We start from the raw sequence: 15,911 nt of genomic DNA, 5'->3' as shown, positions 1-15,911 counted from the left end.
ATTTTAGATAACAGTACTTACACACACACACACACACGCACACGCGCATATATACAGCTCAAGTATTTTTTGTGTGTGTGCATTCCAGCTAACTGAGATAGCTAAAGTGAAAGACAAAAAAAAGCGTAAATGCCTGAGTGTCCTCAGGGTTAAACAGAATGTGCACTGGATAATGGATACTGGAGACATGCTAGGATTCTCCCTCCCAATCACACTGGTTACTAGCTGGTACTCTATGACTCCTATCTGAAAAATTAAAGTGTGCCTTTGGGATCTGCTCATCAGTGTGGTCATTATCATGTTGCTGGTGGGGTCCACTCTGGCCCACCTTCTTTTGCTCCTGTGCATCTTATGGATTGGAAAGGGGATGATTTTGAAGGCTAAGCTCTCAGGTTCTGGTTACATCAGGCTGATCCTTTGCTTCAGGGCTAGGACCTCTCTCTCTATTTCACAGGGGAGGTCGGCATTGACTTGCTCCTCCAGATACTTCTGGATGTCTTCCACCTCCTTCTCCCAGAACTCCTTGGAGATATGGAACAGCTCCTTCACGTTGATGCTGCCCAAGCCTTTCAGATTCAAGGCATCCTCCGCGGGGATGTAGCCAATGGGTGTGAGCTTGGCGCTGTCTTCCCCATTTATCCGCTTGAACATCCACTCCAGGACCCTGGAGTTCTCCCCAAAGCCAGGCCAGAGGAATCTGCCTTCCTTGTCTTTCCGGAACCAGTTGACATGGAAGATCTTGGGCAGCTTGGCTGCTGGACGCTGGGCCATGCTGAGCCAGTGGGCCAGGTATTTGCCGAAATTGTAGCCAAAGAAGGGTCTCATGGCAAAAGGGTCATGCATGATGACTTTGCCTATTAAACAGAGAGGGGGCTCCATTGGTAAATGGCACTCTCAATGGGCAAGACTGGCTACCATTTATCATTGAGATCAGCATGCTTGGTTCTCTCTCGCTTCTTCTCTCTCTCTCTCCGTGTACACACACACAGAGCACTAATCACCCTCCTTTGTGTTTTTAAACCTTGACTTTGATTTACCTTTGTGCTCAGCAGCCGCTGTGGCCTCTGACCTCATGGCTGCCCCCACAAATACTCCATGCTGCCAGTTGAGAGCTTCATAGACTAGAGGGACACCTTTAGCAGGAAAATAAAGAAATCTTTCTTAAAGGCTTTGACTCTTGGGCTAAAAATGTCACCTTACAAATTGGAAGCATGCAGCAAAACAGAATCTTTCTAATTTAGCTACTTTTGCATTCACAGAGCTAAAGCACAAAAAACTGCTAACTCGAAATTACACTGCCAGGACCACTCCGGGAAAATAAATTTGGGCAAAGCTACATTAGATCAAAGATCTAGATAGGTTCAAGGTGACCAGGAGCGTTGGTTCTACATTGGAGCTTGGCAATTATCCCGGGATTTTGAAAGGAAGCTCCTGATCTCTGGGACCCTCTGTCAAGGCCATGGAGGCCCTAGGTGGTACAAATGGTTAACGTGCTTGGCTGCTAACTGAAAGGTTGGAGGTTCGAGTTCACCCAGAAGTGCCTCAAAAGAAAGACCTGGCGATCTACCGCCAAACGATCAGCTCTTGGAAACCTGTGCAGCACAGTTCTGCTCCGACACACGTGGGGTCGCCAGGAGTTGCAGTCAACTTGACAGCAAGTGGTTTTAACAAGTCACGGAAAGGGAGAGATTTTACCACGTCCTTCTGCAGCCAGCCCTCTCACAACCCAGCCTGAGTGAAGGGGAGCCTCACCAGTAGGTCTGCGGCCCCCAAAGATGATGCCCGAGATGGGCACGCCTTCCGGAGACTCCCAGGCGGGGTCGATGATGGGGCACTGGCTGGCAGGGGTGCAGAACCTCGAGTTGGGGTGGGCGCAGGGTTCCCCTAGAACATAAGAGAGCAAGAGGCTGCTCAGTGGTTGGCTGAAGAGATGGCGCCCACCTCGGCCAGAAGCACCACGTCCTCCGAGGGGGCTTACCATCCTCCGGGCTCCACTCCTTGTTCTTCCAGGAAGTGAGCGTGACGCCAGGGGCCAAAGGCTCGTCAATACCTTCCCAGTATACACCCCCGTCACTGGTTTCAGCCACGTTGGTGAAGATTGTATTCTTCTGGATAGTCTTGATGGCATTGGGGTTTGTCTTCACAGAGGTCCCAGGAGCAACACCAAAAAAGCCATTTTCTGGGTTGATAGCCCTTAAGTTACCTGGAGAAGTTTAGATCCGAGAAGAAGTGAGTGCTAAAGAAAGTATACCATTTATACTCATATCTTGCTGGGCTAATTTGTGTACCAAGTCCTCAGCTCTTTTTTTTTTTTTTTCCTTCCTCCCTAGAAAATGCAACCCTGGTGGTGCAGTGGCTAAGAACATAGCTGCTAGCCAAAAGGTCAGCAGTTCGAATCCACCAGCTGCTCCTTGGAAACCCTATGGGGGCAGTTCTACTCTGCATTACAGGGTCACTATGAGTCGGAATTGCCTTGATGGTAACAGATTCCTAGAATATACACTGATCTTTTTCCATCAAAGCATTTTATTAAACTGTGAGGCTTTTACAACTCTTTCTCCTCATTAATTTTCCACCAATACTATTTTAACAAATTTGTGTATGTAAACAAACAGCAACATATGGCTCCATTTTCCATCCAGATGTGATATTAAATGAAAGAATGTTTACAGAATATGTATTCCTAAAGCTATGCATAGTCTGAAATAACTGAATTAAAAATCCAAATACTGTGGATTTAGAAGAGTTTGGTGTGCCTTGAAGGTCAAAAATTCACCCAGGTCCAATTTTTACCAATGGTAAAAAACCTGTTGCTGTCGAGTTGATTCTGACTCACAGCAACCCTACAGGACAGGACAGAACTGTCCCACAGGGTTTCCAAGGCTGTAACCTTTACAGGAGCAGACTGCCACATCTTTCTCCCACCGAGCAGCCTCTTGGGTTCGAACCACGAACCTTGTGGTTAGCAGCTGAGCTCTCAACCGCTACATCACCAGAGCTCCTTTTACCAATGGTAGCCAAGTCTAAAAGAGTTACCTTGTTGGTCAAATTTCATCCAGGCGATGTCATCCCCGACACACTCCACTTTCCACCCCGGGAGCGTGGGGTTCATCATGGCCAGGTTGGTCTTCCCGCAGGCACTGGGAAATGCTGCTGCAAAGTACTTCTTCTCACCCTCAGGGCTGGTGATGCCCAGGATCTGTTGGAGATCCAATTCTCAGTAAGATCTTTGCACATTTCTCCCCCAGTGGTCAGGACTTCAGGTACGAATGTGCCGAACCCAAAGCCAAACCAGTTGCTGTAGAGTCGATTCCGAGTCACGGCAACCCCATGGGCCGGGAAGCCCTGAGAACATAGCTTCTCAGATCTTTTTCACCAATCTATACAACTATTTATGGTGTTTTTTTTTTTTTAACTTTACCATATATCGTGGACCTCTTTCCATATCTGTATATATATATGGATCTGTTTAATTCCTGTTATTGACTGCATAGTATTCCATTGTATGAAGGTACCATAATATATTTAATAAAAATCTCCCACTGATGTACAAAACGAAAAAGGTCTACTTCAGGCGTCAGTACCAAGTAACATTTACAAAGTAATGAATTCCAAAGGAATTCCCACTATCTTTGGGGTCCCCCAAGAGGGGGTGGACAAGTGGATTGAACCTATTGATGGAATTTTCCAACCTCTCCTTGAACCTACACACGGAGAGGGCGCATTGGGTCATGCCTGATGAGAACTGTCATGTCATAGGCCTGGGTGCATTTAAGACTCCTCATCCTTGAGCCCAGGTGGTGCAGTGGTTAAGAGCCCAGCTGCTAACCAGAAGGTCAATAGTTTGAATCCATCATCCACTCCTTGGAAACTCTATGGGTAAGTTCTACTCTGTCCTGTAGGGTTGCCATGAGTCAGAATCAACTTGATGGCAAGAGGTTTTATGCTCTCACCAGCATGTGCTCTGCCAGCCAGCCTTCCTCCTTGGCCAGCCGGCTTGCCATCCTCAGAGCAAAGCACTTCTTCCCCAGGAGCGAGTTCCCGCCATAGCCGCTCCCAAAGGAGATGATCTCTCTGCGGTCGGGCACGTGGGCTATGAGAGTCAGCTCCGGGTTGCAGGCCCAGCTGTTGACCAAAGGCCCTGAAACGAGGACATGTCCCCCATCAGCATACCATGTCCCTGCTTGGGGGTCCCCGGGACATGGACAGCAGGTCCCTGAGCTACAGGCCACCTTGCTTGGTAACTTGAACTTTCCACTTTGAAATAGAAAGCTTACTTTTCAAAGGCAAAGGGCAGCCGACAGAGTGCAGGCACTTGACAAACTCCCCGTCACCCAGCGCCTCCAGGACTGAGGTGCCCATGCGAGTCATGATCCGCATGCTGGCCACCACGTAGGGCGAGTCCGTCAGCTCGACGCCGATCTTGGACAGAGGCGAGCCCAGCGGCCCCATGCTGAACGGGATGACATACAGCGTGCGACCTGGGGACCGGGTCAGTGGGGACTGGTGAGAAGGGGGACCCATTACAGCATCACACCCTGCCCACCACTATCCCCCACACACAGAAGAGTCCACTAGGAAGCGAACAGCATGCAAAAGTGAAGGCGTTTTCATTCCCGTACAATGGGCTCCACCACGTTCTTTTAAGTCCAGGTGCAGAGACAGTCCATAAAACCAGAACAGCTGCGCATTTGAATACATTGCTGATCTCACGTACGGAATCTAAAGATACCCGAGGCTACAGGAGTTCTATTACTGTCTAGAGTTACCAGTTGCCATCAGTCACTTCCGACTCAGGGCAACCCCATTTGTGTCAGAGTAGAACTGTGCTCCCTAGGGTTTTCAGTGGCTGGTATTTTGGAAATAGCCAGAATTGCCATTTTAAGATAGACATAACAATGAGAGGTTTGCGGACATTGCCCAATTGAATAATGTTCTGCTCACCTTTCATGCACCCCGGGAACCTGGCGCTGAATGCTTTCTCAAAGTCCTCCTCTGACATCCAGCGGCCCAGCTGGCTCAGGCCAGTTTTGGGGATGGGTACTGTGTCTCTTTGCTCGTGGGTGATGATGACGGTCTTGCTTTCAATCCGGGCCACATCCCTGGGGTCAGTGAGAGCCAGCCAGCTGCAAACATCAAAAACATACGGGTTAGGAAGGAAGGTGAAGGGCTGTCCACCTGCGCTGCGCCTCTGAGCAGGACTCCTTCCACCAAGCATTGTTTGGGAATGGACCAGTCTCACTCATGCTTGTCTTCTTTGCCATGCCTAGCGGCCTGCTGAGCACACTGAAGATGCTCAGTAGGTGTGAGCAGCCAGACCAGCCAGGACATGGCCCATGGACATTTACTTGACTGGGAGTTAGTCTTTTAGGACAAAGATTGCCTTTCTTTCATTGCGATCAGTGATGTAGTCAGCAAAGAGCTTTCCTTTTGTTTCATCTTGTCTTATTGTGCCTGACTGTTATTCCCACACTCAAGACGTGACATACTTTGGTCAATTATTAGGGCCCTGTCTGCAGGAGGGAAGAGGCTCAAAAACACAAGACAAAACACGACAGGGTTATTTTTATTTTTATTTTTTTGCAAAGAGCTTTTGCACACGCCATCTCATGTAAGGCTTGGGCTGCCCCACCAACGCCATGAAAGTCAACCCTCCAGGATTCTGAACCATTGCTTGAAGTTATTCGAGAGTCTACTGCCCACAACCAGGTCTTCAGTCAACTCTCTCCTGATACCGAGGGGATGGTGGGGAAGGCATGAGCCAGCGGCCGGGAGCTGTGCGCACACTTACCAGTTGTCATACTTCTTGAGCCTCTTGATCACGCCCTCCTCCTCCATGCACTCCAGAAGCCGCTGGTTCTCCTCCTCAGAGCCATCACAGATGTGAATGTGGTCTGGCTGGCACAGCGTGGTGCTGCTCTCCACAAACTCTCTCACTGCCGATGGCAGGCTGTCCAGGGTACCCTGGACGACTTTGGCAGAGAAGTTCAGGCCGTTTTGCAGCTGAGGAGGCATTTCTGCAGATGTGGGCTCACAGGCACGAACGCAGAGGTCTCCTGGAACAAAAACACAGGCTCCTGAACCAAACACCCAAAGACACCGTCATGCACACCTCATGTGCTTTGTTTGGGTTCCACAGCACCAGACCGCTCTCGTGCTAAGAAGAGAGAAAAAGAGTTTGTGTCGTCTTTGCAATTTTTAGAAATGTAAATATAAAGGCCCTACTTACTTTTCTCCCCTTGGGATGATCTCAATCAGAGATTCAGGGTTCCTTCTGGGTTCTCCCTGCTGCTGAGGGTGTGTTCCCAGTGGGAAGGCCATGCCTGGCAGCAGGACCTCCTGGCTTTAAATACTATTGAGGAAGAAGGCCCTGCCCCTTGGCTGGGCCCAAGGAGGCTCGCCTCTTACGTCAGGGGGCAGTTCTTTGGATCCCAGCCACTGACGGTCATGCTTTGAATCAAAAAATCTTGGATCAGCTCACCACGATAAATCCCAGGGAGATAATCATTGAACAGAAACTTGTCCATGAATGCAGGTGACCTCTGGCCCCTGGACCTACCAACCTAGTAAGTTCTTACACAACTTTTGATTGACTAAACTTTGGCCCAGTGCGCTGCTGATGCAAAACACAGGACCCTTCCCCCATGGGGTAGGTGGGATCGAGGACCACCCTGGCCCTAGCCCCTTCTGGGCTTCAAGGGTTGTTGTATGTGCCGACAGCTGCTGGTTGACAAAACACCACAGACATGAGGTGTCACCCCACAGCCAAAGGCTCGTACGTAGAAGGCACCCTAATGTGGGACAGCGGGTGGCTTATTGGCAAAGATGGGAAGCATCAGGTCCAACTGGGGGCAAATAACTTCATCAAGTGTTTACTGTGGGCAGCAGAGGGACTCAGGCAAGCTGGGCTCTGAGTACCCCATCACACTGCCCCTCATGAGCTACCATTGCCATTTCTGGAACCTTCCATGTGTTCTCCAGTGGTTGGGTCTGGGTGCTGCTTTTCCTGGAGCTAATTAGATACTTTTCACCAGACTTGCAAGTCTAAGAGTTTGGGGATGGAAGGAGGCTTGTCGGTTTTGCTAGATTACACCTGAACAGTGGGACCTTTATCACAGCCGCAAAGAATCTGCTTTGCAAACCGAGAGAACTTCGGTCTGGTTTAATGAGCTATGGAAGCTGCTCCCTGGAGTTTAGAGAGCACTGGGTGAGAAGTCCGGGGGGAGGACCCAACTCAGCCGCCCACAGCGAGTCAAACAGCTCAGGGGGGCCCTAGGCCTCAGGTGAGGTCAGGTCCGGACTTTCCCTTCTCCCCGTGGGCGTGGGATGGCCAGCTGAGACAGTTCCTAAGGAACTGTGGTAAATGCAAGGTGCTGCGAATGACAGTCTCAGCCCAGGAGCACAGGGAGGACCAGGCGCAGGGCTGTGTTAGCACGCATGCATCACCAACGTCCACTCAAACCAGCAGCGCATCGCTGTGTGTCACTTACTCAGACTTAACCAACTGGGTCTTCCATTGCAAATACAATATGGGGCACTTTTATTTAGTTTGGAATGATTTCCCGTAGGGGAAAATAAGTTGCTGTCCAGCTGACTCATGGTGATTCCCTGGGTGTCGGAGTAGAACTGTGCTTCATAGGGTTTTCTTTTATTTTTTTATATTTTATTTTTGTTGTTGTTGAGAATATACACAGCAGAACATGTACCAATTCAATAATTTCTTTTTTTAAATGAAGGTTTACAGAGCAAACAAGTTTCTCATTGAACAGTTAGTACATATATTGTTTTATGACATTGGTTAACAACCCCACGACATGTCAGTGCTCTCCCTTCTCAACTCTGGGTTCCCTATTACCAGCTTTTCTGTCCCCTCCTGCCTTCTAGTCCTTGCCCCTGGTCTAGTGTGCCCTTTTAGTCTTATTTTGTTTTGTGGGCCTGTCCAATCTTTGACTGAAGAGTGAACCTCAGAAGTGACTTCATTACTGAGCTGAAAGGGTGTCCGGGGGCCATACTCTCAAGGTTTCTTCAGTCTCTGTCAGGCCAGCAAGTCTGGTCTTTCTTTTTTGAGTTAGAATTTTGTTTACATTTTTCTCCAGCTCTGTCCAGGACACTCTATCGTGATCCCTGTCAGAGTAGTCAGTGGTGCTAGCCAGGCACCATCTAGTTGTACTGGGCTCAGTCTGCTGGAGGCAGTGGTAGCTGTGGTCCATTAGTCCTTTGGACTAATCTTTCCCTTGTATCTTAGTTTCCTTCATTGTTCTTTGCTCCCAAAGGAGTGAGACCAGTGGAGTATCCTAGATGGCCACTTACAGGCTTTTAAGACCCCAGATACTATTCACCAAAGTAGAATGTAGAACATATTCTTTATAAACTATGTTATGTCAATTGAACTAGATGTTCCCCGAGATCATGGTCCCCACAGCCCTCAGCCCAGCAATTCAGTCCCTCAGGGAGTTTGGATGTGTCTATGGAGCTTCCACCACCTTACCTTGTACAGGTCAATTCAATAATTTCTACCTGTACAATTCAGTGACATTAATTACACTCTTCAAGTTGTGCAATCATTCTCACACTCCTTTTCCGAGTTGTTCGTCCCCTATTAATATAAACTCGCTGACCTCTAAGGTTCCTATTTAACCTTTCAAGTGGCTGTTGACAATTTGATTCCATATACGTAGTTCTTAAAAGAGTACAATGGTCAAGGCAGATGCTCCTCACTAGCTAAGCTAACTTATTGTTTGGTTTAAAGAAGACTTCAGGGAATATTTTTGGTTTGAGGTTTAGGTTTAAAGATTATCTCAGAGCAGTAGTTTCAGGGGTTCATCCAGCCTCCATGGCTCCAGAAAGTCTGGATTCCATGAAAATTTGAAATTCCATACTGTATTTTCCCCCTTTTGATCAGAATTTTATAAAATCTTTGATCAAAATGTTTAGTAATGGTAGCTGGGCACCATTTAGTTTCTACAGGGTTTTCTATGGCTAATTTTTCCAAAGTAGATTGCCACACCTTTCTTCCAAGGCACCTCTGAGTGGACTTGAACCATCAACTTTTTGAATAGCAGCCGAGCATATTAATCATTTGCACCACCCAGGAACTCCATTTCCCATTTATAATCTATAACCAGTGGCACTGTTATCCATATGTAAGTTTGGGTTTTGTCCAAATCCAACAACTGCGTAAGACCCAGTTGCTAAGGGGCACTTTCTTAGCATCTGACATCAGTGAAACTACCCATTCAGAGGCAACCATAAATATGCAAAACACACATTTATAGCTGTGTGTTTCATCTCTCCAAACTGGGAGAGATTCCATTTTGCTGATAACAGTGTAATGGGTTGATTTCCTGCAAGAGCACACAGATTGAAAACAAGACCTGAGCTTGTCTGCAGTCCTTAATGTTACCTCTCAATTCAAGGCGTTTATATGCTGAATCTTGTGGGAGAGAAACACCTAGGTCAAGTTAAAATATAGCAACAGAGAATCACCATTGTCTTTGTCTCAGGCTGGGTTCTCTATAGAAGAAAAACCAGTGAAGCATATATATATGCATATATCTATTTTTATAGAGACAGATTTGTCTCAAGGAAATGGCTCATGCAGCTGTAGAGGCTGGCAAGTCCCAAGTTGTGAGTCAGGTGTCAGGCTGGAGGCTTCTTCTGACTCACACAGCTGGTGGGGGCTGAAAGCCAAAGATCAGCAGGTCAGACAGCAGGCTGCTGGGTCACCAGCTGCAGAGTCCAACAAATCCCAAGATCAACAAGCAATATGGTAGGCACTGGCTCAAGTCACAAGAACTGGAGGTCAGATGGTGATGAGCTGGATGCAGGATCCAGAGCAAGCAAAACCAGCAAGTTTTGCCAGAACATCCATATATATTGGATGCAGGCCACATCCCTGAGGAAATTCCCCTTACAACTGATTGGCTGATCACATCAGATCACATCAGGACTGATGACTACATCGTTACATAACTGCCAACCAAACCACTGAGAATCATGGCTCAGCTAAACTGACACACAACGTTAACCATCACAGCCCTCCATCCAGCCATCTAACTACTTACACTCCCAGTGCAGAACCATGGCGTTCTTCTTCTGCAACTGTCCCATGTCAAAAATGCTAAAAAGCAAATATTGCTGCGAATCCACCTGAAAGCACAGAGTTCCCTGGAAAAAGCAAATGATACCAGTGGAAGCTGGGGTCTGGGACACATAGGCAAAAGTATAGCCGAAGTTCCCGTGTCCCTCAGTTAAAATTGCAACCTGAGGCCCCAATTTCCTGTGCCCTGGGAAGCTCTCTGACCCAAACAGGGACTCATTGAGCAACATCTTCAAGGAGCTGAGCCAAGCAGCGTGTCTTCCCCATGGGACCACCAACTTGGTTGACTGTGCTGAACTAGCCAAACTGGCAGCCTACTTGTGAAGTCCCCAGTGGACCCCAGGCAGACCCCTGGTGGGTTTTCTCTGTGCATTGGGTGGGGGGTGGAGCTGGCTATAGCAGCTGGCTTATACAGCCAATACCTTTGTCTTTCCTGGGGCAAATGCCAGAGGGACCCCCCCACTCCCCGCCCGTAGCTTTTCAAGAGCTACTTGAGTGTATATTTTCTTAGCTCCAAGAAAGCTCTTCTTTTTTGAAACTTAGAAAAAGTTGAGCCTGGAGGCAACACTGTTTTGGGGAAAGAAGGAGAAAGGAAGACCTGACACTGCAAACATAGTTTCAAACCTAACCCTACCTCCTTCCTGAGGTTCCATACACACGTTGTCGTTGTTGATCTCTTTTATTATTGATCTCTATTATTGATCTCTATTATTGAACTCCGTTATTGATCTCTATTATTGATCTCTTTTCACTCCTCCTACGTGTGTACCAAGGGGCAGTGGTGGTTCAGTGGTAGAACTCCTGCTTTCCATATGGGAGACCCTGGTTCGATTCCCAGCCAATGCACTTCACGCACAGCCATCACCTGGTTGTCAGTGGACACTTACGTGTTGCTAGGATGTTGAATAGGTTTCATTGGAGCTTCCAGACTAAGGCAAATTAGGAAGAAAGGCCTGGCAATCTACTTCTGAAATTCAGCCAAAAAAAAACCCTATGGATCACAATGGTGCATGGGGTCACCAGGAATCGGGTGGGGGACCGACTCAACAGCAGCTAACAAAAACAACATGTCTACACCAGCTTTATCCTTCCTTGATATAAGATAATCAAACAGGTTGAAAAAGGGAAGTTTTGAGTACAATTTGCTGAACTCTCACTTTCTCTAGGAATCCTCAGCTTAAACATTTATGAACTGACTACTATGCCTACAAAACTGGAGAAAACAGTATTAATAGTATTGGGCTTTCACTGTGTGCCAGGAATGGCATGCCCGACACGATCTTCTCTGAGGTAAGTACTTCTATTATCTTCCCCATTTTATAGGTCAGGAAACTGAGGCTCAAAGCAAGTATGTTCATTCATTCAACCAGTACTGACCAGTACAGTCATTTCTCTAGAAAGATTCCAAAATCTGAGCCCCTTGACTTTGACTTTCTTTTTCTCTATATACCCCCAACACCTAGTTATCAAGCACATATTGGGCACCTACTGTATACTCAGCTCAGCCAGCTTCACGGACACTCAAAAGGGAACCGCACACTTGGGGTTTAATGCTCTGAAGTCACCATCTTGAAATTCTAAGTAATATTATATTTGAATTTGTGTTTTGTAGGAGTCACCGGGTGGTGCAAACAGTTATGTGCTCAGCTGCTAACCAAAAGGTTGGAGGTTCGCGTCCAACCAGAGGCACCTCAGAAGAAAGGTCATTGAAAACCCTATGGAGCACAGTTCTACTCTGACGCACATGGGGTCACCACGGGTTGAAAAAGACTCCACGGTAACTTTTTTTTTTTTTTTAACGGGATGATGGGTCATGCAACTCAGCTCACTGACGGTTCTGCCTTCTGTCACCTCCCCACCTCCTTGGGATGGGTTCCCGGCTGCCCGCCCCCTTGTCCCCCCACCCCCATCCAGGGACCACTGTAGCTTCCTGCCCCCATGGGGCGTGTGAAGACCATCGGGGTTGGGTATGATCACCCACACTGAGTCACGGGACTGTGAGAGTCTGCCCTCGCCCCTGAGTACCCCATGCCCAACAGAGTGTGGCATCAACTAGCAAATAAAAAGCACCCTGACAGGTCAGAGCGAGACGTGAAGAGAGGAAATGGTTGTTTCCCACTTTGTGATTAGGGGCCCTGCAGATTACGTAGCCATCTGTACAGCCGAGCACTATGCTCTTCAAAAACAACTTCCTCAAGGACTTCAGGTCAGGCTGGAGAGACAACCCAAATGCCAGAACCTTAGATTTTCCATCAGACCTCCGTGAGGGGTCTAATCAAGGGAGACTAGTGTGTAGTCTGCCACCAAGTCAATAGTCCACGCTCCCTAGGAGGGCAGGCACTGGCAGGCCATGGTCAACGGTGGCATGGACATGGCCCAGAGATCAGCAGGGGTGAGATTCCTCCAGCGATGAGCTCTTACTCTGCCCTCAAAGTGGAGGGCGAACATAGCAGCCCAGGGACCCTAGGGGAGTTCCCGGCCCAGGTCCCCTGTGCCCCCACATCGTGGTCTGTTGGTGCACTCTGTGGATCAACCACTCGTGGAGAAGAAGCCGCAGGCAGGGGTCAGCCTAGTTGTCCACCTGTGTGGCCCAGGGCCTCAGCTGTTCCACCTATGGGCTATCAGGAAGCACTGGGCAGAAGAGAGACAGTGAGCCTGTGCACAGCTTTGTGAAACCCCGTAAGAGATGGAACAGCCAAGAGGCAGCATGAAAGCAAGGGCGCGGCCTACTGGGATTCAAAAGGTGTGACCAGGTGAGGCTGGGGTGGGATGTGGCCGTGTTCTGGGTGAACCATGGACAACAAAGGTGTGAACTTGGGTGGGGCCACAGAGTAGCATGCTGAGAACAGCTGGACTGCAACGTATCTTTGTGTTTCTTGGTTACCTCGAGGCCAATAAAAGAAATTCCAAAGACCAGCCATATTAGTGTTTGAGGTCATCCAGAATCAAGACCAGTCGTTTCCAAATTGTGCTCTGAGGGGCTTTAGGGGATTCCCCTGGGCCCCCTCAAAGAAGGGGACAGGAAAAGGCTGAGAGAGAAGTACTCAAAGCCCTCTTCAATATGTCTGGCTTGACCTGCTGTTCATACTAAACAACCAGCTGCAGTTGAGTCAACTCCAACTCACGGCAGCCCCACGCTTATCACAGCAGAACGGGGCTCCGTGGGGTTTTCAGTGGCTGGGTTTTGGGAAGTAGGTCTCCAGGTCTTTCTTCCAAGGTACCCCTGGATGGACTCAAACCTCCGACCTTTCGATCAGCAGCTGAACGCATTAACTCTTTGTTCAACCCAGGGACTCTCACTGTACATATTAGGCCTCCGTATTGGATTATTTGTACAAGGAATTCACAGATGGAAAAAGTTGGAAATCCACCAATCTTAAACGATTCTTTCATTACAGAGATGAAACAACTAAAGCTTAAAAAAAAAGCTTACAGAGGGCAAATATGCCATTTTACTAGTGAAGGCCCTTAACTGGGAAACCATGACCTCCGACTGATGGGCTGACAGGAATGGGTTCATTCCACCCAGGGGACTGACTTTGAAAATGCCCCTCCACTCAGGAACTTGAATTCATGGGAAGGCCATGGCCCCTACCTGGTAAGGAGAGGAGCAGTGGTTTTTCAGAAGGTAATAGAAACAAAACACACTGTAAACCCTTAGCCTTGGGGCCAAAGGTTTGTGTGCCAGTCAGCCCCAGGTCTCAACTGCCAAGGCTGCCACTAGATCGACACCCCAGTGGATCCACAGTGAAAGTTTCCAAGAGCAGGACAGCTCTGTCCAACTTGCAATGATCCTGCCCCGTGATCCAGGTCGTCCACCTCAGTTGTGTTTGTTAGGGACAAATATTTAGATGTTCTACATTTATGGGGCGATCGCAATGTCTCTGCAATCTAGAGGGTAATTTTATAGAGTTGAATGAGCCAAGTTTCTATTTTGTTGCCATGGGACAATATAACTGAAAGGGTCTTTAAAAGATCATGTAGTCTATGCAGGTCTAATTGCCTCCATGAACACATGAACAACTGCCTCCTTACATGAGACCAGTGGAACTGGATGGTGCCCAGCTACCTACCATGACTGAATGTTTTGATCAAGGAATCAGTAGGTGAATTCTGATCAAAAGGGGAGAAAAATGTAGCCCAGAATTTCAAATTCTTAAAATCCAGACTTACTGGACCTATGGAGACTGGAAAAAAAAAAAAAAAAAACCTGTTGCCGTCGAGTCGATTCTGACTCCTAGTGACCCTATAACACAGAGTAGAACTGCCCCATAGAGGTTCCGAAGAGCACCTGATGGATTTGAACTGCCGACCCTTTGGTTAACAGCTGAGCTCTTAACCACTACACCACCAGAGTTTCCCTGAGACTGGAGGAACCCCCAAATCTATTGCTCTGAGAAAATCTCCAAACCATGAACCAAAATTATCCCCTGAAACTAAACAGTGCCCGGTACCACCACTGACTGCTCTGACAGGGATCACAATAGAGGGTTGCAGACAGAGCTGGAGAAAAATGTAAAACAAAATTCGAACTCAAAAAGAAAGACCAGACTTGCTGGCCTGACAGAGACTGGAGAAACCCTAAGAGTATGGCCCCCAGACACCCTATCAGCTCAGTAATGAAGGTTCACCCTTCAGCCAAAGATTGGACAGGCGCATAATACAAAATGAGACTAAAGAGGCACACCAGCCCTGGGGCAAGGACTAGAAGGCAGGAGGGGACAGGAAAGCTGATAATAGGGAACCTAAAGGTGAGAAGGGAGAGTGTTGCCATGTTGTGGGGTTGTTAACCAATGTCATAAACAATATGTGTACTAACTGTTTAATGAGAAACTAGTTTGTTCTATAAACCTTCATCTAAAGTACAATAAAAAATACTCCAACAAGGCTAGCATTAATCCAAAAAACACAAAATAGTAAATGCTGGAGAGGCTGTGGAGAGACTGGAACACTTACATACAGCTGGTAGAAATGTAAAATGGTACTACCACTTTGGAAATTGATTTGGTTCTTCATTAAAAAGCTGGAAATAGAACTACCATATGATCTAGCAATCCCACTCCTTGGAATATATCCTAGAGAAATAAGAACCTTTACACAAACAGATATATGCACACCCATGTTCATAGCTGCACTGTTTAAAATAGCAAAAAGATGGAGGCAACCAAGATGCCCATCAATGGATGAATGGATAAATACACGATGGTATATTCACACAAAGGAATACTACGTATCAATAAAGAACAGTGACGAATCTGTGAAACATTTCATAACATGGAGGAATCTGGAAGGCATTATGCTGAGTGAAATTAGTCAGTTGCAAAAGGGCAAATATGGCATGAGATCACTATTATAAGAACTCAAGAAATAGTTTAAACACAGAAGAAAATATTCTTTGATGGTTACAAGACGGGGGAGGGAGGGAGGGACGGAGGGAGGGAGAGGGGTATCCACACAGTAGACAAGAACTATTTTAGGGGAAGGGAGAGACAACACATAATACAGGAGAAGTCAGCACAACTGGACTAAGCCAAAAGCAGTTTCCTGAATAAACCGAATGTTTTGAAGGTCAGAGTAGTAGCAGCAGGGGTCTGGGGACCATGGTTTCAGGGGACATCTAAGTCAACTGGCATAATAAAATATATTAAGAAAACATTCTGCATCCCACCGGTGAGTGGCGTCTGGGGTCTTAAACGCTAGCACACGGCCATCTAAGATGCATCAATTGGTCTCAACCCGCCAGGCGCAAAGAAGAATGAAGAACACCAAAGACACAAGGTAATTATGAGCCCAAGAGACAGAAAGGGCCACA

At 47.5% G+C, this 15,911-nt stretch overlaps 1 protein-coding gene across 1 annotated transcript; it reads right to left on the bottom strand.

The window, feature by feature from the left end:
• Positions 1-399: 399 nt before the first annotated feature.
• PCK1 (phosphoenolpyruvate carboxykinase 1) lies at positions 400-6,047 on the bottom strand. The gene is made up of 9 exons (XM_003419943.3): positions 5,792-6,047; positions 4,945-5,126; positions 4,278-4,481; positions 3,954-4,141; positions 3,037-3,199; positions 1,979-2,203; positions 1,753-1,884; positions 1,038-1,133; positions 400-854 (listed from the first exon to the last, which is right to left on the bottom strand). Exons 1-9 carry the CDS (start codon positions 6,013-6,015, stop codon positions 400-402), a joined length of 1,869 nt encoding a protein of 622 aa, XP_003419991.2. The 5' UTR covers positions 6,016-6,047.
• Between the last annotated feature and the right edge of the window lie 9,864 nt (positions 6,048-15,911).

Source organism: Loxodonta africana, chromosome 24 (genome assembly GCF_030014295.1).
Source record: "Loxodonta africana isolate mLoxAfr1 chromosome 24, mLoxAfr1.hap2, whole genome shotgun sequence".
Classification (NCBI taxonomy): Eukaryota; Metazoa; Chordata; class Mammalia; order Proboscidea; family Elephantidae; genus Loxodonta; species Loxodonta africana.
This window is presented reverse-complemented; position numbering and strand designations above follow the sequence as displayed.